Source organism: Diadema setosum, chromosome 2 (genome assembly GCF_964275005.1).
Source record: "Diadema setosum chromosome 2, eeDiaSeto1, whole genome shotgun sequence".
NCBI classification, from domain to species: Eukaryota; Metazoa; Echinodermata; class Echinoidea; order Diadematoida; family Diadematidae; genus Diadema; species Diadema setosum.
This window is the reverse complement of record NC_092686.1, coordinates 45,199,378-45,221,401: the sequence shown is the minus strand read 5'-3', so window position 1 is coordinate 45,221,401 and position 22,024 is coordinate 45,199,378. Positions and strand designations below refer to the sequence as shown.

The following is a 22,024-nucleotide window of genomic DNA, read 5'->3' as shown; positions in this document are numbered from 1 at the left end:
TTGTTAACAACTAGATTACACTGTTAGGCCGATTGAAATATGAAAATAGCTGTTCATAACACAAGTTTAAATTGTGAAGAATTTAACAATAATGTTAGAATTTTTCTAACACAGTTCAAAGTTTAATCCCAGCATAAATACTTTCGATTTAGAATTCTTTCAATTCATACTAATATTCATGATCGCTACATAACGTTACACCAACGTTCTACCAAACATTCCCCCACCTTGTTATCACGTTATCCCAACTTTAGACCAACGTCATACCACTATCATAATGCCACCCCAACTCTCTACATTATTAATCTTATTCTAGTCCGTGCAAACGTCACCTCGTTGGACCAACACTAACTCGATTCTTATTATGTCATATCACACAAACATTTTTCACAATTATTCAAATATCAAGCATAACGAGATTGGTCTAAAATTAACCATACCTTATACACAAATGAATTACTATATTCCACAATATTGTAAAATCCGGTCACCGACTATGACCCTATATATACCCACCATCGCCGATTACGTTAGCCTAAAGTAGGATAGCCAACCAATATCGACAGTAAGACCCCGTTTACAGTGCGGGGCTGGGCCGAGCCGCGGCCGAGCCCAGCCTCAATTGCGAGGCTGGGCCCCGCAATTTTGTCCGTTTACACTGCCGGGCTCGGTCGCGCTTTTGATTCAAACCTTTCAATATTTTGTCGTAGTGGCGCTCTGCTTGTAAACAAATGCAATTTGGTATTGTCTGGTTTCCAGACCCTTTGCCAAATGAATTCCGTGGCGACGAAGTCGCCGTTCGGGCAAAGGCCTTTGCCGAAGGAAAGAATCCTTTGCAGGACAAAACCACCTTAAACTATACTAGTTTTCGACGTTGAGGGGGTTAATATCCTGAATAGCGAAAGATACAGGCAGAGGGTTTGGAAGCCAGACTAAAATTGGCCGCGCAATTGGCCGCGCATTTGGCCCAGTTTGCGTTTACACCAAGAAAAGGCCGGGGTCGGCCGCGACCGAGCCGCGGCCGAGACCACCTCCAGAGCGAGGCCAAATGCGAGGCCAATTTTGGCCTCGCATTTGGCCTTTTGCGCGTTTACACTGAAGCGGGGCTGGGCACGGCCGCGGCCGAGCCGCGGCCGAGCCTCGCATTGTAAACGGGGTCTTAGTTTCGACTTTTGTCAACGTTGACCCAACGTAAGACAGCCAACCACTTGTATCCACCGTGCATCAGTGACAAGCGTACGACAGTGGCCCAACGTTGAGCCAACGACCACTGAAAAATGAAATAAAGTTCGTTATTTTTCTATTTTCATTTTCGAAATAACGACCCTTATTTCATTTTTGGATTAACGACCCTTATAGAACTGTAACCCCTTATTCTCAGTAAAACAAAGTTAAACATTTGGGGGGGGGGGACAGCAAATACCTCTACCTACTCTTAAACTGGCTTTTAAAGAATTAAGATTCTTCGATGAGAATTAAGCTTTCAATCTTACGAGTAAAAACAAAAACAAAAACAGAATCTAAATGTTATCATCAACTTTGTAAATTTGTAGGTTGTTTTGTAGGTGATCGAAGGATTATAAAGTTACAAAGACAGACTGCATTGATAAACCCTAGTTTGTTTTGTTTTGACAGTTATGACTAGAGTAAAATCAAAGAAGCACAACTTTGATCATCTTTATCTCATCAGCCAACTGTGGAAGAGTTCTGGACTGTCAAATTTGGTACATTAACAACATATTCATGATATCGGTATCATTCACAATAACATACAACTGGACCCCATGGAAGACCAGCTTCGCGTATAGCTGAATAACAAGCAAACGTGTAAATTATATTATCGAGGTGCAGTAAGGTGTCATCGGCCTCTTGCAAGTCTCAGGTGGCATGATTAAATGCAGTATCAAATGCAGAGTGGAACAGGAAAAATAATGTTTCGGATGAAATCATACTACAGTGTAGTTATAGTTCAGCAATGATAGCACCAACAAGGGGAGGTTGTTACAGTTACCTGATCTCTTACAGAAAAGAAATAATCTTACGGTATGATTGATAAGAAGAATTTTGAGACCTTTCTTTCTGTGTTTAGTGGGAATGAAATGTACTGAGATTCATGGTTTTAGAATAAGAAACAAAGTGCAAACGATTGCTTTTGTAATGATATACAACCAAATTTCCCAAACACATGAGCGATGTGACTGCTTTCCCTAAAGATAAAAGAGGAAAAAATAGTGCTATTATTGTGAATTGGTGATGCCTATTTTGGTAGAATCACTGAATGTGTTATGGGTCTGCAAATGTATAACACACTAGTTGGTATGCTGCGTACATTTTGTACAGTGTGTATTACAGTCATCAAATTCAACCATAGTGCTTTTCAGTACAAAACAAGTCTGTTTGTGTCCGTATTTAATCACTGCATGTGTCACACTCGATTAGGCATCATAATACCCGGTCACTGTGACAATGAAATCAAGAACAGGCTACACATGCAATCAACTGAATTAAATGGCAGCACAATTCTCGTAAAAACAAAACGTTTTTGGTGGTTTTTTAAAAACATAATCACATAATTAACTTTATTTAAGGAATAATGTCATCACCTAATAAGTTTCTCACTGGCATACAAACAAACCTTAAGTGTATTTCCCATATTTAAAAGAAATGTATATTGCAGAAATCATAGGTTTGTGATAAAATCATTTTACAGGTAGCAATCGTGGCAATGATGAAATTTAACAAGAGGCATTATGCAAAAGTTGCGCAATTTGTTTACAAAAATGATTTCATGGTATCATAAAACTATATCATGGATAAACAAAAAGTTTGGAACACGTTTGCTGTGTGTACTACAAAAGAATGATGCGTGGTTTGATTGTTTAGAATATTAGTAATGATAAGGAGAAAATGACAAATAATTGCGATTAGAATAATACACTTTGTAAGCTACATCCGAATGCAACAGTGTTGGGACTGCCTTAGATAAAAAAGAAAGAAAGAAAAATCCATTTTGTATTATATGATGTTATCGTGTTATACCTCGAACTGAGAAGGCCTTAATGAGCATACTATTGTATGTGTGACAGAGAGAGAGAGAGACAGTACAATAAATCTACTTGTGGGGTACCCAGATTTTGTTCAATACCAATTGCTGTCATCATGCAACATCAGTTATAAATCATTTCTCTTTGCATTTTATTGGTACATGTGTATTATCATTGTATCTATACTCGTCTAGGCATCGCACTTATTCAATTTTTGTACAGTGAATTCTCCGGGGAAAACCAGCTGCACCTATTGTAGAAAATAATAATCTGTCTGCGCAGTCTGGGATACAACGTACGACAAACTACATTTCAAATACGTTCATTTATGCCATGACCAACATACTCTCCCAAGTACTGGAAAAAAAAATGCAACTGAATATAATTATTATGACTTACAACACTACACATACACAATGCATAGTTTTGGGTCCTGACGATAATATAAATGTTAATGATAACACACACACACACAGACACCAACGTTAATTGATAGCATAGATCATAGAATTCAATGTGTTTTAAACCACAAATGTCAGGCATATTGAGTATGTATTTTCCATTTAATGTCTTGTGTCTTGTTTTTCATGAGAACAATGCTGCGGTACGACATCGAAAGCAAACATAATTGAAGTAATTATAGTATTTTCGTTGACACGCCTTAGTCTGGCATTATAAAGTATAGTTGTGTCATTTTGTAGAGATCAAAAGCTTTATGAATATCGACATCACTTTGTTACATTAATCTAAGACATCCAAGTATTTTCGAGGCCATGCTGCATAGGAAAATACTCATCTCAGTTGTTTTGTTTTCTTCCTTATAATAATATGGCTGGAATTTTCTTATCCTTAAGTTCTCTCTTTCTGTTCTTAAAAGAATTGTGAAGAAAATTCTGCACATTTCCAATTTTATGGCATAATGAAAGAATTCTTGACTTGCAATTCCAAGAAGACAAAGTAATGATGTTAACCCTGTATAATATGTCAGTTATAAGTCAAGGGAATGTGTGATTTCAATTTAAAAAAGAAAGAATTCTTATGGAATTCTCTTTGTATACACTGCACAATTTAGAGATCACTATACTGTTGTAGCCTTCCCTGTCCAGCCATTGCAGCACAATGATTTAAGTAAATTGGAATATTTGCATATTCATTACATTTGAACGGATTATCATTTTTTTCTCCAAACTCTCATTCATTCATTTCAATTATTATTTTTTCAACAGAAACATATATATTTGCTTACAGAAGTTGAATGCGCAAATTACATTACAATGTACAATAAACGATTGAGTTTGCAAAATATTCAAAGTATACGGAAATGCTGAAAATGGGGTGGAATGCTAAAAAGCGATGCTTGTAGGGTGCAATTCCCCCTCATGTAATGCAACTACAAAATGATTGATATACTGTTATGCATAAGGAGCGGAATTACGAAACAAACTAAGGCATGGAAACCTAACTAACCGTAATCAAAAAAACATCCTAGACAAATCTACCACAGCTGTACTATACTTAGAGGAGGAGAAACAGAGAGAATGAGAGAAAGTATAATAAGGCCTACGTGGTTCGAAGGCATAGGACTATAAGAAGACAAGAATTAAACGGGCATTTCAGACGATTTTCATAATTTCACGTCATGTAGTACATTGTACGTAATCAACAACTCTGTGTACAGAATTGTGGAATTTATTGTGATCCTTAAGCAGAGAAATCAATGCTCCAAAAATCTTAAACAAATTACACTGAACAGTGTTGATGACATAGGAGCCTTATATTTAAGAAATGTAGCAGTGTAATTCCATTACAATAGCGCTTCCTTAGCAAGTTCAACTGTGTAAAATCTATGCATGCTTTCTTTTGTTCTGCTTCCTTGAGCCCCAACTCGTGCATTCTTATGGTGAGGTTGCCATGTCACCCTCCTTGTTCATTGCAATTTGTTATAAATTTTGAAAACATTCTTATTCCTCATCCCAATCACAATAAATTCTGAACCATGTACTCAGTATAACTGATTTACAGTTGTTAAAATGTAAGTCTGAAAATCATACGGAGGTCTCCTCTAATGCATGGTCGGGGTCACTGAGCAATTGCTCGGTTTTGAAAGAAAATACAGTTAGTTCCGGTTCTTTTGCAGTTTGATGATGAGACTCGGATGAAGTTTTGTAATTTTTTTTCTTCAAATTAATTTTTAAGGAATTTAAACTTGGGCTGCTTTCAAACTATCAAAGAGACCACAAACTTGCATTCCAAAATTTTGGTCCAGCAAATATAAATGTACCTTATGTGAAAGTAGTCCTAGTTACTTAAGAGTGACGAGTTTGTACTTATGGAAAGAGTGGTTTCTCGCAAACATGCATTTGAAAATGGGATGTAATGAATTATTTGCTGAGTTCGTATAAAACATCGGTGTGGGATCTCCAAGATACGCTGCAAATTATACGATTTTTTTTTTTTCTGGAGACATGACAGTCTATCGAAATAAGTTGAATAAGTGTTCCCCAAAACTGTGATACCATAATCAAGATAAGGTAAGATTAAGGCTGAGTATAACATTAAGAGGGTGGGAGTGAGAAAATGACATTTAACTTCGTAATAGCACCAATGTTACAAGACATGAGACATCCAAAACATCAACTTCATTCAATCCATTGATGTGTTCTTCTAAAGAATATTGCTAAATTTGCTGAATCCAAACATGTCTAGGGGTTGAAAGCCCTAATTTCTTTGTTTAAAAGTCGAATCAATTATTTTAAATACCATTTGCATTATTGGCTGAAATTTCATCTGGATTATACAGTGATCATGCGTTTTGCAATGTACAAGTTTTAATAAAGACTATTGATTCTTCTTGTAATTATTGTCACTATTGTTATCGTCAATATTCTATCATCAATTATGCGTAGTGGTATTGCTTTCCTTCTACTAGACTTGTAAACCAACGTTATCATTATACTGATGACAATCCGCACGAAGATGATAATTTTAATTGCAGCAATCATATTTATCTTTCACTGTGTCACCGCTACAATTACTAGAATACAGGTACATTAGGGCCTATATAAGCACTTTATGAAAACACAAAAGTAAATCATAGTAAAATGTACATGAGGTGTAAAACCCCTATAATTATCTTTTGATCCTATACATACATGTTACAGCTGGCTGGAAGAATGAAGAATTTAAGGAAGCAGGTGTGTCTGAAGGCCTTCTCCCAGCCCAACTCATGTTCCGCTACTCGGGAGTACACGTTTGAATTAATTACTTCGATTGAATCATAACTATAAAGTACAATTTATACGCGGAGCATTTTTCATAAAATATCGAAGATTGAGTTAAGAAGAGTGAAGGTCCTTTCAAGCACAATATAAATACGATATCTTTAAAGCTCCTGTAAAGTTGAAGTCAGAAACAGGCTGTATATGAATTAAAATGATGTCATCTATCTTTAGACGCTGAAAGCACTCAGAGTGTGAGACTTTCTATCACCGCCCCGTCCCATGGCTAATCGAGGTCTTTTGCAAATACATGTACCTCTTTGAATACAAAGGCGGGAGTTGTCATTTGATATCTTGTCACGAAATAATATTGCCCTATATGTGCGCATCGAATATGACTATACGTGTGTACACTATTATTGGAGGAATGATCTATCCGTTAACTACACTTTTATGTTTCGATGCTTGATGGATAGTATTGCGGTAAACAGCAAACAAACTACTGGATACCGTTACGAATGTGCCAAAGAAACAAAAGCGTACATGCAATTGTGTGATTTGTGTTTAATGGTAATATTGGTTACAAATTGTCTCGTAAAAACAGTAAAAGTTGAATCACGGAATTTCAAAGTGAGACACTACCTGAATAATTCGTCACTGCGACCATAAATCTCGAAAAATGGAATTTAACATCATTGAATTAATCTCAATTGTTTCACCTCATGGCTGCATGATGTGTATAACCATATTATGACTAATTTGCATTGTCCTTTATCTCATACTGTATATTGATATACGTACGTTGTCATTCGTCTAGAGTAACAGTCAAAAAGGATTGTTAACAGGGATAAACGTGGCGTCGAGGTAGTTGCTAAAAAAACAAAAAACTATAGATATTTCTGCAAGTAAACTGATACAACTGCACAAGTATTACATGACAGGTAATACATAAGTCTATCCAGTTCTGCGTTTGGAAAGCACAGGTAACTATTTATGTTTAATCATCAATCTATCATCCATCCATCCTTACAGATACACACTTCTTTGTTAGATCGGATGTGATGCAATTAAAAACAGTGATGGTGTAAGCTAGTATAAGTCATATAATTATGCAGTTGGGCAGCAAAGTAGATCAGTCATATTATGCCATCACTGATCTTGCGTCAGACTTCGAATCCGCAGAGAAGGTACTGTGCCCGATCGAAAGCAAATCTGTCGACAAGTTACAGCTCCTTGAGGGCGTCCTTGCACTTGGCGTCGAAGTAATCCCGCCAAAACGGACTGATCATTCTGCAAGTAAAACCGATATCACGCAACAGGAATATGATATAACCTTGCATTCAAACATACTTTATCTTGTCCTTTTCATAGTTTCTTGTCGGAAATATTTGATATAAGACCATATAGATTATCATTATTACTTAATTTCACATACTGAAATTAACAATATCGAGGCGCATGAGATGTTTACCTCATCGTGCGACATTTGACATTAGTAGTCTGACCGTTTTTGTGTTTTTGTTTGTTCTCTCTCTCTCTCTCTCTTTCTCCCACTCTAGCATTAATTCGCCAGGTAATGCCTGAGAGAGTGCAGTGTAAGATGCATACGTACTCTCCCATTAACTTTTACATTACTTATTGTTATCAAAGTGTGTGTTAGGAAGGAATTCAATAATGACATAGCCCATATTCGGTCACTAATGATTACTGTTTCCAGATGTTCAAAATTTCATCTCCCTCCTCTGCCATCGCTTGGGAATTCCAACAACGCTAAGACTATCTTCAGTACTTACCCATCCAGGGCCTGATACACGTGAGGTACAAGACTGACTGGATCAGCGGCCGCATAATTTTTCATGTCAACCGTCAGAGGGCGCCGTGCCCAAAGCTGTTTGTCGCTCGTCATCCTCTCAAAGATGGCATCATCTTTGAAGGTTGTGTCCTCCCCGAGGGCACTACACAACGCCTTTTGTCCAATACGATAGGGTTTCCCAATCTTATTACACTGCTCCATGATCGTCGAGTAGGCAACCTGTTCGGGTCAAGAGAAATAAAATGACGGTTGTGTCAGCCAAGATGCTATCCTGCCTTTTCAATTCTAAATATCACAAATTTTACTGCAAGAAAGAACTGCGTGGTTGTTTTGATATTCAAATAGTTGGACAAAATGAAGAGGTCGTGATAAAATGCTAACGATAACAAGTTGCCATTGCATCTCCCATGGCGACCGCTTGGGAAAACATATTATATTTACAGACCTCAAGGCCCGACTTCACGAAGGTGGTACAGTTGAAACAATGGTTTAAACGATGGACAAAGACCGTAGTTTTGTATGGGCGTCAAGTGTCGCATGGCCTATTTTATTACGAAATCAGTCACTTCGTCGATTTCGTCGACGAAATGTTCATTTCGTCACGAAATAGGCTATGCATAATATAAAATTATAATGGCTATAACGGGCGAGCGAAGCGAGCCCAGCCGAGCGCGACAGCGCTGGGCTCTCTGCACCATACAGCAAGAGAGCCTTGACAAAGGCTAATATTTCTTTGGCAAAACGCTTAGGCCCGAATTCACGCAGGTGGTAAGTTATTGAAACCATGGCTTAAACCATGACAATTTGTATGGAACGCCAAGTGTCGCATTACCTATTTCGTTACGAAATGTATGGAGCGCCAAGTGCCACATGGCCTATTTCGTTACGAAATAGGCCGTGCGACACTTGGCGCTCCATTAATCATCAATGGTTTAAACCATGGTTACTATTGTACCACCTTCGTGAATTCGGTCCGTACTGTATTATTATACCGATGTGTCGAAAACTCTGCCAAGCCGGATGTTAGCAAGAGGGCCTTGACAAAAGGCTAATATTGCTTTGGCAGATGAAGGCGCAAATTAATATTCATATGTGAATGTCGCGCCTGAAACACAACAACAACAACAACGCTTACTGTATTATCTTACCGATGTGTCGAAAACTCCGGCAAGCTGGATGTTGAATTTAGCTTTGAGAGCAGCCGTGTCGTTGCGACAGTCGTGAATAACCTTGGATGTGAATTAAGGGCAAAGGGGTAGTAAATAAGTCATTTAAGTTATATTGATCCACTCCTGACACTACAGTTATAATTACCACGGTATAATGATATACTAATTCAGTCATTCCAAAACAGAAAATTACAAATTTCATTCAAAGTACAAAAAAAAACAAAGAACAACCAACAATCATATCTTACTGAGATTGAACGCCAAAATCACATCGTGACTGTTAGTCCATTATCCATTGATCAGTGATTCTAATACTATTAGCACATACTACAATAATGTACTATCAAGATCGGAGGGAACTACTGAAGATTAGGACTCTGGAGAGTGAGTGGGATTGTGTCGCATTTCAAACTGGTTGCTAGGACACCAGTGTATTGTGCTCACTTACGACAAGGTGGCATCCATTGTCTCTTGCTTCGTAACAGAAATTCGTATGAATTCACAATGTAAAGCGCTACAATGTACCTTGATGATCTTGGGATCTTCTAGCAGCTGTCTCAGTTGTCCTGATCTGAGAAGATCGGGATTTTTTTGGATGTCAAAGATGTACACGTGACCATCCATGGTTGCCAGCTGGAGAAGTGTGAGGGAACCGTAACGACCTGGGGAAAAATTGAGAAGGTACCGCAATATCTGACAATCAAACCTAACAATTTCTTTGCAGAGTTGTTGAAAACAAAGGGAATTCCATGAAAATTCTCGTTGAACAAATATTTCAAGGGTTATCATTGATTTATCGTTTTCATTTCTTAATTTGAATACAGGCTGAAAACTTACCGAGATGAACTCCCTCGCAATCCACTCCAACAACAACCTTCTGATTGGATGCAGCTTTCTTCAGCAAAGAATCCAAAATGGCGTTCGTGACTGCTGGAGATTCTACCACAAGCGCGCCCACAATGCTGTCGATTATCCCGCGCTTTCGTGGCTGCTGCTCCCTACAGGTAGCAAATCTCCACTTCATTTCGATTCTAATTTCCTCTTCATCGAAGCCCTGATATAACTGCAGTTTCCCGCCAGAGAACTCACAGTAAACTCCAGTTAGGCAATCATTGACGAATCCTCGAAGAGAATTCTCGTCTGCGGAGAAGCCAGTTGATTTGAGGCGCCATAGATTGATGAATGTCACGAGATCGACCACGTTCCACACGGACAGTATCTGGCGGATGGAGACGAGGAGTTCTGCCGTCTGCACTCTACCAAGGCTCTGGTAAACGTAAAGCTGATTAGTCGCCATGACCATGTAGCTAGCTGGTGAAGGGAAGGCAGCAGGACGTGGGGTTGTGATGTCACGTCGTGCGTCAAAGACGTTCCACTTACTAGTTCCTCTCTGATATCGCGCGGGCACATCTGACATCTTCTCGATTACCATGATCACCCTGTCCCCTGAAAGAACAAAAATGCAAAATTTTCAGATGAGCATATCTGATTATCAGCATTATTATGTTGGATGAAAAGCTACTAACAGTCACATTAGTACGACCCCGCCAGGGAGATTATGTTTGGCTTGTCTGTCTATCTGTTAATTTGTTTTTTATCAACTTCGTGCAAAGAGTTGTGAACAGACTTGGATGAGTGTTCAGGGTGCATTGTAGCTTTGAAATGGGCCAAGAAACTGTTGATAAGGTTTTGGTGTTGATCCGGGTCTCCTTCTGCATCCATTAGTTTTCAGAGATTCTTGACCATTACGGCTATGGGTGCTTCAAAGAGAACTGATGGTGGGTGGTTTACATGAAAACCCTGTGGTATCGTTGGTAGTCGTTGGCGCGCGTGTACGCCTTGCTTTACCATGCCGATCAAAATGCGTTGCGTTAATACGTTGCGTTGTGAATTTATGGTATAACTTTGTATTGATTAAGTTATATGTATGAAATCAGAGGCGTTGTGGTAAAGTAATATTAATTAAAACCATCATCATTACCACAATTCACTGTTATAATGATTCTTTGTTCATGATTGTGTGACAAAAACTAAGAAATTACCTCCTCATTATCATGAAACCGTGACTTATTCACTTCTTCATTTGAATGTCCTAACCAGCAGTGAATGATTATGACTAGCCTACATTCATAATGATTTTTCTCGGCAAAAAAAAGAACAAAATCGGGGAAAAATCACAATACCCGTTAATTTCCAAAGGTTCCGTCCTTACACTCTTACTGTCTATAACCGCTCGTGCAGGGGGTTGGAGGTTGGGGGAGGGGGTCTTTTGGTCTGTAAAATATAGGCAATGCTACTCAGCTGCATGTGCTGCAAAAGCTTGCACTTTAATGACATCGGTGAATAGGGTACAATCCTGCACAAACCGTGGGCTTCAAAGTATCTAACGTTAATATCGGAACAACACGGACCTTGTGATATGCTTTAAGGTTGTCATCGTGTGTAATCATAATCAATGAAATACTTTTCAACGAACATTTTTTTCTTATTTTTTGAACATTTTTTTAACATTAGTGATGTCTAGTTCAATTTATGTTAAAAATGTAATTCTGATTCTGACTGCTATAACTTCTTTAAATCTAGAAACCTGTTCAAATTAAATAGATTTCTCTACAACTACTACTACCGCTACTACTTATACTAAATTTACTGCTACTAATACTGCTACTTCTACTACTACTACTACTACTACTACTACTACTACTACTACTTTACTACTACTTTACAACTTCTATTTCTTCTTCTTCTTCTTCTTCTTCTTCTTCAGCATTTCCCTTTTTCCTTGTCTGTAAGATCATAATATTTCATCAGAGTGCCGTCCACAATATTGAATGGTCTATCAATGTATGTATTTGCTTAGTTTTACTTGAGAAAACTTTCTAAACCTTCAGAACATAACGCAAAGAAACAGTTTCACTTTCCGGGAATCTTTCTTGTTACCCTCCCCTGTCATTCTGAGCACATTGCACTTTGGTTATTAAAGCTCATCTTTTTATGCAGTGCTGATAAACATGATATTTAGAATAATGAGCTAACTCCTCCAAGTATGATGCTAAGCTCGATATTGATAATAATTCTCAAAGTGTAATGAATATGATGATGATCATGATCATGACAACGGTTATAGCAAAAGCCAATTCTGATACATCTTGCAGCGTACTTCAAATGAATGAGGTAAGACTGCACTTCATGGTATCCATCACAACCTCTTACATTCACCCCTTCGTCCAGCGAGCATACGTATCACAATGTTCATTTACAGAACCCTTTTGATAACTTAACACATCCATGCAATTTGTCTATTCTTTCTCTACTTCTCCTTCATACACAAACTTTTTCATTTCATCTCGTCTACGATGCATATCTTGCTTACATTGTATTAAGTCGTTCGGGTAATAAAGCGGAATTCAATACCTATACGCATAAAGTTGGTCAGATCTTCAACTTTGGCATCCATTCCTCTGCGCATGACCGAACAGTTCATCCAGGCGCTCTCCCCGTGATAGTTGTATCCCTCTAGGCCGATTACCGCGGCACTCCTCGTCAATTCTATTACAGTGCCGCGGACGCCGGGCGTCTGTTTGGGTTGCCGTCTGGACATGACTTGATGTTCAGTTTTCTCCTGCGCCTGTAAATGTGAAAGGTTGTGATGAATTTCTTGCACTTGTCCGACTTTGGAATGACCGCAAATAATATGATGCTTACCATCGATGAAGAAAGCAAAAATAAAGAGCAGGTTAAGCGTTTGGACTAACGATATACACCAGCAGATTAAGTTTATGGCAATGCACTATAGATCCAAAGCACTGTAGTTCACGCATTAGGTCACTTTATTGTATATAAGTATAAATCAAAGTGGGAATTCCCAGTACATAAGTACTCCTAGCCTTTTTTTAAACTGTTGACAGCATTTACAGTCTTGAGCAGAGAGCTAGAGAGCAGAACCCAAGCGCGCTATAGGCCTCGAGTGACCGGGAGAAAGTCTAATCCGCACACCACTCCTGCTGAAAAATTGAGGTGGTCACTTCAACCAATCAGTTGCTCGGTTCGCCCATCCGCCCTCGAAGCTAAATATTCATGCATAAAGCTTCATCGAGAGCGCTCTGCTGATTGGCTGTTCTTTTTGCTGAAGACGAACAAACCCTCCCTCTCCTGGTATTGGCTCTCGCTGGTGACTTGCCTAGTCTCGCGTAACGACTCCCTGCTTTTTACAATCATTTCCGGGACGGTCTTTGACAAAGACTAAATTACTTTTAGAACTCACCGATCTCTATCTTGTCTACTGTTTTTACACAGAGAACAGCGTCTGAGCTACTCTAATACACCCTCGATTCCCGCATTGCACTATTGCCTTTTGTGAAGAACGTAATGATAACAGCGATGAAAATTACAGTGAATCAGTTTCCTTGTTCGGCTTCTAAGATGTGATACCCTTATATGGTCATGCGGAATGATTAGATTAGCCTTGAACATCTTATGAAACGCTGATAAAATGTTATTGTTCTGGTATTCGCTCAAATTTCATATTGCAGGCTGCTCGTACTTTGCTTGATTTCAGATGAACAGAGTGAGCATTGCAATGGGAAGGGGTGCTTAGAATATTTGCAGACTAATCTTTTCAACATGTTTCCTTACTTTCCGCAGCGGACCAGCTTACGGCAGTAGTTGTGGTTCTTGTCCATACTATCCCCTAATAAACTCTGGAAATTGTACTTGATCTACAAGAATGGTATGTATGCAGTTTCACAAATGATCGCACACAACTACTGTGGTTGGAATGCCACACCTAAAACAGACAAGATATGAAATCATCGTGGTCAGTGTAACTTTGCTTCCTTTCAGGTGACGTATGTAGTACTATATCAATACATATTTTCACACTCACAATCTCGGAACCATATCAGCTAAAATAATAAAGACGTGCATTTTCTTCTAAAACGCATCACATTTTCACATTTTTTAAACATTACACCTTATAAGCTTTACAGTAGAACAAACAAAAAATCTTAAACCTCAGTAAATAGGCTCTGAATCTGTCTTTTTAATCAGAGTTTGATCTTGGATTTACCAAAGAAAAAAAAAACAATATTGAAAAAGTAATTAGAGTGATCAATTTGATGGCAGTCTATAGAATTTAATCCATACGCCTTCGACAAGAAATCTAAAGTTACTAATCGATTCAGTATCCATTGTTCATTTAAAGAATTTTGTTTTTAGCCGGGCTACAATATCACATAACAATACAATACATACAATGCACTTATGTACTAACAGATACAAATGAACTTGAATCTCAAACATGCGAATACTCTATATTGGTAAACTGCAGAGAGATGTCTTTCATTACAATAGAATATTGCATTGTAGCTATAAATTCCAGGGAACAGTATCCTTCTATGGTCTTTATAATCTATAGGGTGTTTGCATTCGTGATTATAGTTGTGGGTGGGTCTGTAAACATGAGGGTGTGAAAATGACAATGGCAATGACAATGACAATTTGATTAATCCCATGTCATGTTACAAGGCATTGGGGATCGCCATGCATGAACATTCGCCACCGAGATTTGACATAAACATCCTATCGCTTCTATACACGATTTGCACTAGAAAGAGAGAATATGCAATAAACTCAAGTAATTACAATGGTGCGTGCCTTAGATACGAATGCACTTCAACACTGGCGGATTCAGGCGAAGGCAAACCGGGCGCCCTCCCCCCCCCCTTATTTTTTTTGTTTGTTTCAAAACAAATAAAATAAACAAAAAATAGGGGGCGCCCCTTTTATTATGTAAAGTCGTCGCTCTGTCGGGCGGTATAATAGCTCTGTGATCTAGTGAATAAGACGCCAGTCCTGAGATCAGGAGGTCGTAGGTCCGAATCCTGCTCTAGTACGCCTATGACTTCTGATACCATGGCTACTACTAGAACGCTAATCAATTTGGAGCTAATTCACGTCGATGTAGGCCAATTTTCACTCAGTTGAGATTATAAAATCAACCGGACAGAAGAATTTATTACCGAGTAATTTGAATAAATAGGCAGTATCTGTTGCACGTTATAAGTGTTATAGCACAGTCTGTCGGTGGTCGGCTGACAGTGATTAATCGGTGTTTATTTATACGTTGATGTAGGGCAGTTTGTCAATCAGTTGTAATATTACTATACCATTTTAGACTTATATTTTCACCTTTTTTGTCTATAGGCGCGACTGATGATTTATTTGAATCTCTATATTCAACGTGATACAGGTCTACTTTCGTTCTTAACATCACATTTTGCGTGTCTAAATTGGAGATTAATATGAATGATCCAGATATCCCTCTACATAAGATACCCAACACGAGACCAGTGAGTTCGTATCAACCACCGAATCGTTTCCCTGTGCACAGTGAGCTGCAACCGCCCGTCTCAAATTACTTGGGATTCCCATCCCCACAACTCCGCCCACATCAAGATGCAAAAGAAAAAAAAACAAAACAAAAACAAAACAAAAAACCGGAAATAATGCCCACGGAAAATTCTTATGAATCGAAATCATAGACTGCAGATTTGGAAAGAAATCAAGTATGTAATTTCCTTGACTTTAGCTGTATGGCGGCGGAGGTGGGCGATCGGCTTGTGGTCTCTTGTGAATAGATACACTGTATTAGGTAAAAAATTAAAGGGGTGGTACAGTTTTTAGTTTCCAACTTGTTTTGATGTTTTTTTTTATTGTCTTAGATAATGAGAAACCTTCATGAAATCTGAAAGAGCATAATTCACATAATTCTCAGAGGAATTCAAAGTTCATTTGATGAAAATTTGTTATGAAATGGCCGAGATAGTTACTAAAAACAAAGCAATCCTAATAAAATATGGAACCACCTTTTATTAGGACTGCTTTGTTTTACTTGGCTTTTTGATATCTCAGCCATTTCAAAACCGATTTCATCAAATTAACTTTAAATTCCTCTTAGAATAATTGTATTCTCTTTGATATTTAATAAAGTGGTTTCTAAGTAGTCCTATTTCTCTCTCTCAAAATAAAAAGAGTAAAAAGCTGAATCCTCATCTCAATCAACACTATGCCATCCATTCAACCTCCACACCTTGCCGGGGTCATCCCACAAGACCGACACCCACGAGTCATACAGTCCACGAGTTCGACAATGAAAACAGATTCATGAGTCATACAGCTCACGAGTCATACAGCCCATGAGTTCGACACTAGGCAATTGATAAAGCCCATGAGTTCGACACTAAGCTAACAAGGCCCACGAGACCGACACAATTAAGCCCCGTGTTGTATCTGTCGAACTCGTGGGTTGTTTTCATCTAGTGTCGAACTCATGGGCTGTAAGACTCTTGAGCTGTATAACTCATGGGATGTATCACTCGTGAGCTGTATGACTTGTGGGTGTCGGTCTCGTGACGTGCACCCCACTTTGCTTCTTCCACCGCCCCCCCCCCCCTTCAAAAAAGGAACAAAATAAACAAGAGACCCGGTACCACAAGTTTACCTTCCACGCATTCAAAGATTCAAAGATTCAAGGATTCAAATTTATTTTCACTTCCATCAAATAAATAAAGAAATTATATACAATGTATAGGCTATATAGAGGATTTGTAATAATTGCAGAATGTGATTTAACAAACTACATATGAAAATGCGTAACAGATGAAAAAAAAACACAATTATATATTTTTTTATATTTGTTATTATACATAAATCATTTAATACAAATTCACTAAGGATGCAGATGGAAATGGAGGGTCCCACAAAGAAAATACACAAGACAGCGATAGAAAACAAAATAAAACGAACCAATGTCAACTGACATGACATCAACGGAAGGGAAAAAAGAAAAAGAAAGAAACTACATCACGTGCCTTCACGGACACATTATTATCATTATTTGGGGGGGGGGGCTTTGAGGGTCTCCATGGGGCATGGTGTTCATCTGTGTATTCTATCACACTATAGCAGAAATATGTGCACGTATAGTACTTGTACACCCTTTTACTCTATATATGGAAATGTTTATGCATTTTCAATAAACAAGATTAAAAAAAAAACTGGCTGCCATTTGACCAATATATATTCTGCACTCTATTTGCAATCTATTTTCAAAAGTTACTCCAAGATATTGAAAACTTTTCACATGAATTTTTTTTTTCATTCAGAATTAACATTTATACTATTCAGCTTTAACATTCAGATGCTTTTGTCTCTAAAGCATGTTATTCGTACCAAATAACATATATACAGCTTTATCATGATTGACTTTTAAGGTGTTGTCAACGATTTATGCTTCTAAGTGTGAGTTCCTTATTCAAAGAATTTTAACAGCATCCGGATTTTTACGACAAGACAGTAGTACATGACCGTGTTATCAGCGTATAAAATGGACACTGCAGTCAGAAAAAAAAAAAACACAACCCAGAATATATATATTGTTATGAAAATGCTGAACAACGATGGTCCCAACAAGGAACCTTGTGGCACTCCTCTTACAAGTCTTTCTTCCGAGAGGGCATCATTGATGGAATTTCTTATACTCTTCGCTCCGAGATATACTTTAAACCCATTGTAGTTCAGCACCAGTGACGCCCATGTGTTTGAGCTTGGGTAAAAGGTTCAACGTGATTAACCATATCGAAGACCTTTTGTAAATTGACAAATTTTGCGCCAACGTATTCCACTTTATCAGTAGAGCGAAACCAATCATCCGCTCCCTGTAGCAAGTGCAGTAAGTGTTCATGTCAAAACTATTCCTAAATACAATGTAATTTCATCTAATTAATCAATTACGATTGTGTGTACACATGATGCGCATGAAATTGTTATGTAATCATGATTTAAAGTGCCTAGATACGAGAAGGAGGGAAGGAAATGAATGAATTAAACGTAATCGTGTCTATAATGCTTCCATTTGACGTAGTACTAACTACACTGTGATCTATACTTCGTCTACGCTTACACCTGCATTCCCTTAATCATATAAGCAAAGACAACAAAAGCATGAAATTCTCCACCCAGTCTTTTTCACAACGACTCAGGACATGTTTGCACTGCACCTTAATCATCACCTTGCACAGTAAAACAAAGAAACGTACATTTGGAACAGCAAATAACGCCTCTATCTACGCTTCAACTGGAAAAGAATCCGATTATTTAAAGAGATTTTGGTTTCTTATTTCAAAAAGAAAATCGAGTGAATACAACTTATCAAAATGTATAGGCGAAATAATAATGATTTGATTTCAAAATGTTTCAAGACGAGACAATAAAATTATAATGTTTGGTTAAGCACATAGAGAACATACTTGATATGCCCATTCATTCTTATGCATGTAAGTATTCTGTACCTCTTTATTCTAGGCCTCTCTCCTCTCCTATATAATCTATTCTATCTCTATAGGTCCCCTACCAGCTAGGTGGTTATTTTCCCATTAGGTACGGTTAGGTGGCGTCTGTTCCAAGGAAAGATCAAGATTTCACTGACGTTGACATGGGACACTGTTCTTATATATGCAGTTCCCAATGTCGACAGAACAGACGTATCCCTTCACTACCATAATATATACAGGTTCTGGCAGGCGATTCCTGTTTCTATGTGTGTGTGTGTGTGTGTGTGTGTGTGTGTGTGTGTGTGTGTGTGTGTGTGTCGTGTGTGTGTGCGTGTGTGTGTTTGTAATGGTGTATTGATTGTTTTATTAGTAGCTGTTTTATTTTACTTGAAATTGTTTTGGGTATAAAGAGAAATTAAGAAGACATACAGTTTGACCTCGATTATCCGGCCTCCTTTCATACGGAAATCTCTATTATCCGGACGCGTTCACGCAGTGAAGGATTTCTTTTTCTTCCAAAAAATGAGAAAAAAAAAGTGACTTTCATTGATCTATTTCACTAATTTCATAAGATATGCATGATAGGTTTCTCGATATCTAATGAGGTAAAACATGTATGATTTTCACATAAAGATATACTTTATTTTTGTGAAGAAGGGACTACAATTTTGCGCAGGCTAGTGTATAGATTACACCACCGTTGCGGGGTACGCCACCTGCCTAGCTGCCAGTGCACTATGGGACGGCAGCTTGGACGGCAGCTACATTAACATTGTGTCTCCCATATCCGGCCAATTCGCTTCGATCCGGATGAGCGCCAGTCCCGACATGACCGGATAATCGAGGTCGAACTGTACGTGTACATATGTGTAGATAATAAATAAAAAAGTGCATTCAATTCAAAAGAAGGAGTTACTTAGCTTGGGGCCGAGTATGTGTGCCTTTTTACTTTGATTTGCATAGAGTGGGCTTCATGGTGATATGTCTACCTATTTATTCTCAAATTGTAACTTCACGCAGGTAAAAATGGCACGCTACATACTGGCACATAGTGCACCGTATACATGCAACCGAGCATATTGTGGAGGAGGTTGATTGACAACTCCGAGGGAATTTCGACTACATTGAAACTGATGAGACGAACATTAGACATTTTGTTTGTTGTCTGTTGATATATTATTGGTTTCCTTTTGCGGAACTATGTGAAATCATGTGTGTCAGTTTGTCTTTGAATAATGATGCATTGTGTGGTTAATATTGGGGCGTTGTTCTTTCTATGTGCATGTGGTCTCATCATGGAGTATGTTTGAATTGACGTTGTGTTCTTTAAATGCACTGCTGACTGGACTTTATCATGTAAAATTTCCTGAAATAGAAGCCCAAGTGTATATGAACTCAGTAAAATACAGAACCTTTAAAAACAATCATAATTATGCTAAAGCAAGCCTATGAAAACAACAATTTTGTGTGTGTTTATGTCCGGCGGGTATAGGTTGTGAATACCTGTGTAGTGTTATTTTATGAGAAACTCTCCCCCTTGCTTTTTCAAATATTTATCTTTAACTGATTGCACGAAGTATAGGAAATTGATCCCCTGAAAATGAAATTGAACACCCCAAACAAGCTCATGGTGACTACTGCGTGAATTTTAATGCAAGAGTGTAGAAAATGCGATGCTCTCCTTTTGACATTGAAATAATAATTACATGAATTTGATTTGACGGAAAGGAAACAGCTAGAACTGCCATGAAGGAAGATGGAGTCTCACTATAGGTCAACACGTCACTAGTAGACGATCCTCTCCGCATCAGATAAGAAGTTTTGGGCAGCATACCAATACCAATACGTCTCTATCCTTGAAAAGAAAATGAAATTAATAGCTCGGATTCTGAATTCAAATGCCCGAATAATTTGCGTGCTTTCGCTGTATGAATTTGAGTAAATATTCATTAATTCGAATGACAAAAGTATGAGTTTGACCGGGAAAACACAGTTTGTGACACACAATAAGTTAAATACAATTCTATATCTAGGGGGCTAGAAACAAGCTGGATATCAATTATGTAGATTATATGAAATATCTTTCATTCATTATAGGCGATGATAAAAGACTCGTTAGGTACTAGATAATTAGACATTGAAATGCTGAGTTTGATTCTACCAATGTCCTAGAATTTCAAATCACTGATCTTAATATTCATTGATTCATTTATTTATCTATTCATTTATCCCGTTTTATCTTAACAGGGTAGCCCTTTTTAGTCAAGTAACAAAAAAAAAAAAAAACCAAAACTGATTAACAAAGAGGCCCTGCATAAAAACAATGCAAAATACATACAAAGTTATATAAAACGTACAGTAAATAAAAAAAAAAACACACACACACAAACTCAATACAGAATAATAAAAAAAAGTATCATAATGATAAATTGATAAAACTACCAAATCAATGAGTTGCCCGTGCGAGTATCCTGAGATCTACATATTTGTACAAGAGACTGGACAGCCAGTAAGCAACACGATAGCAGAGTATAAACGACAAAATGATTTGTTTCTCGAGCAATAGAGTGTCTGCGTGCACGTGCCTAAACATTGCAATCCTGTAATAGGTGTTACGGAGCCCCTAGTGGAAATCAGCAACCAATCATTGCCAATGGGAGGCCATTGAGTGGTCTTTAGTAAGTCGATGTTTTAAGAGATCCACATTCGATGTATTGAGTGGCCCACATTCCTACAAGCTTTTCTTCTACGTGGGTTCCTCTTTTCCATTAATGCAATTATTTGAACAATTAATCACGTTCCATAATACATGCATATTATTTGTTGTATAAAATACAAGATTGTGCGTATTATTTTCTTTGAATCTCTAACGGTGACAAACATGTACTGTGTTACTAAAAACTTTCATCGGCTGGGGATGATGAATAATTAAATGACTGAGCTTCAACCAACCTTAAAATTGTAGAGGGCAAGCTTTCGGCAACGGGCAACGGCGCCAGCAAGACAACACTGCATAAGGCTTGAGAAAGTCCTCAGGAGAGGACGAAATCTTGCCCTCTACAATTTTAAGGTTGGTTGAAGCTCAGTCATTTAATTATGTACTGTGTTATTGGAAATAAGATTTCATTTGAATTTGAATAAGTCGCCGATCATTATTTGCCGATCAGTTGCCGGTCATTTGCAAACCCTTTCTGCGAGCAGCCGCCCATTCATCATCATTATTTTTGTTGTTGTTGCTGTTGTTGTTGTTGTTGTTGTTCGCAAAACGGTCACAAAGCGCTCCTCAACCGGCCGTCAACTGATTTGCAAATGGTCGGTAACCTCACAGCAACCAGTCCCCATTCAAAACTTATTAGATTGGTCGCCGATTGGTTTTGTATGGTCTCCACAAATGTTTGGATAATGGATGTCGGCAGGGATGTCAGCGACCAGTCTTTGCGTATAATGC

The 22,024-nt window shown here is 38.1% G+C and overlaps 1 protein-coding gene across 1 annotated transcript; it reads right to left on the bottom strand.

The window, feature by feature from the left end:
• Positions 1–7,485: 7,485 nt before the first annotated feature.
• LOC140245535 (uncharacterized) lies at positions 7,486–12,845 on the bottom strand. The gene is made up of 6 exons (XM_072325103.1): positions 12,659–12,845; positions 10,082–10,690; positions 9,770–9,906; positions 9,224–9,304; positions 8,056–8,294; positions 7,486–7,552 (listed from the first exon to the last, which is right to left on the bottom strand). The coding sequence occupies exons 1-6, from the start codon at positions 12,843–12,845 to the stop codon at positions 7,486–7,488; spliced, it is 1,320 nt and encodes a 439-aa protein (XP_072181204.1).
• Between the last annotated feature and the right edge of the window lie 9,179 nt (positions 12,846–22,024).

Excerpts from the sequence above, each read along its gene's own strand:
- LOC140245535 (XM_072325103.1), bottom strand. The coding sequence starts at position 12,845 with ATGTCCAGACGGCAACCCAAACAGACGCCCGGCGTCCGCGGCACTGTA. Across the intron at positions 8,295-9,223 it reads CCGGAGTTTTCGACACATCG|GTTGCCTACTCGACGATCAT; the intron begins GTAAGATAATAC and ends TGACCCGAACAG. Across the intron at positions 7,553-8,055 it reads GTGTATCAGGCCCTGGATGG|AATGATCAGTCCGTTTTGGC; the intron begins GTAAGTACTGAA and ends TTTTACTTGCAG.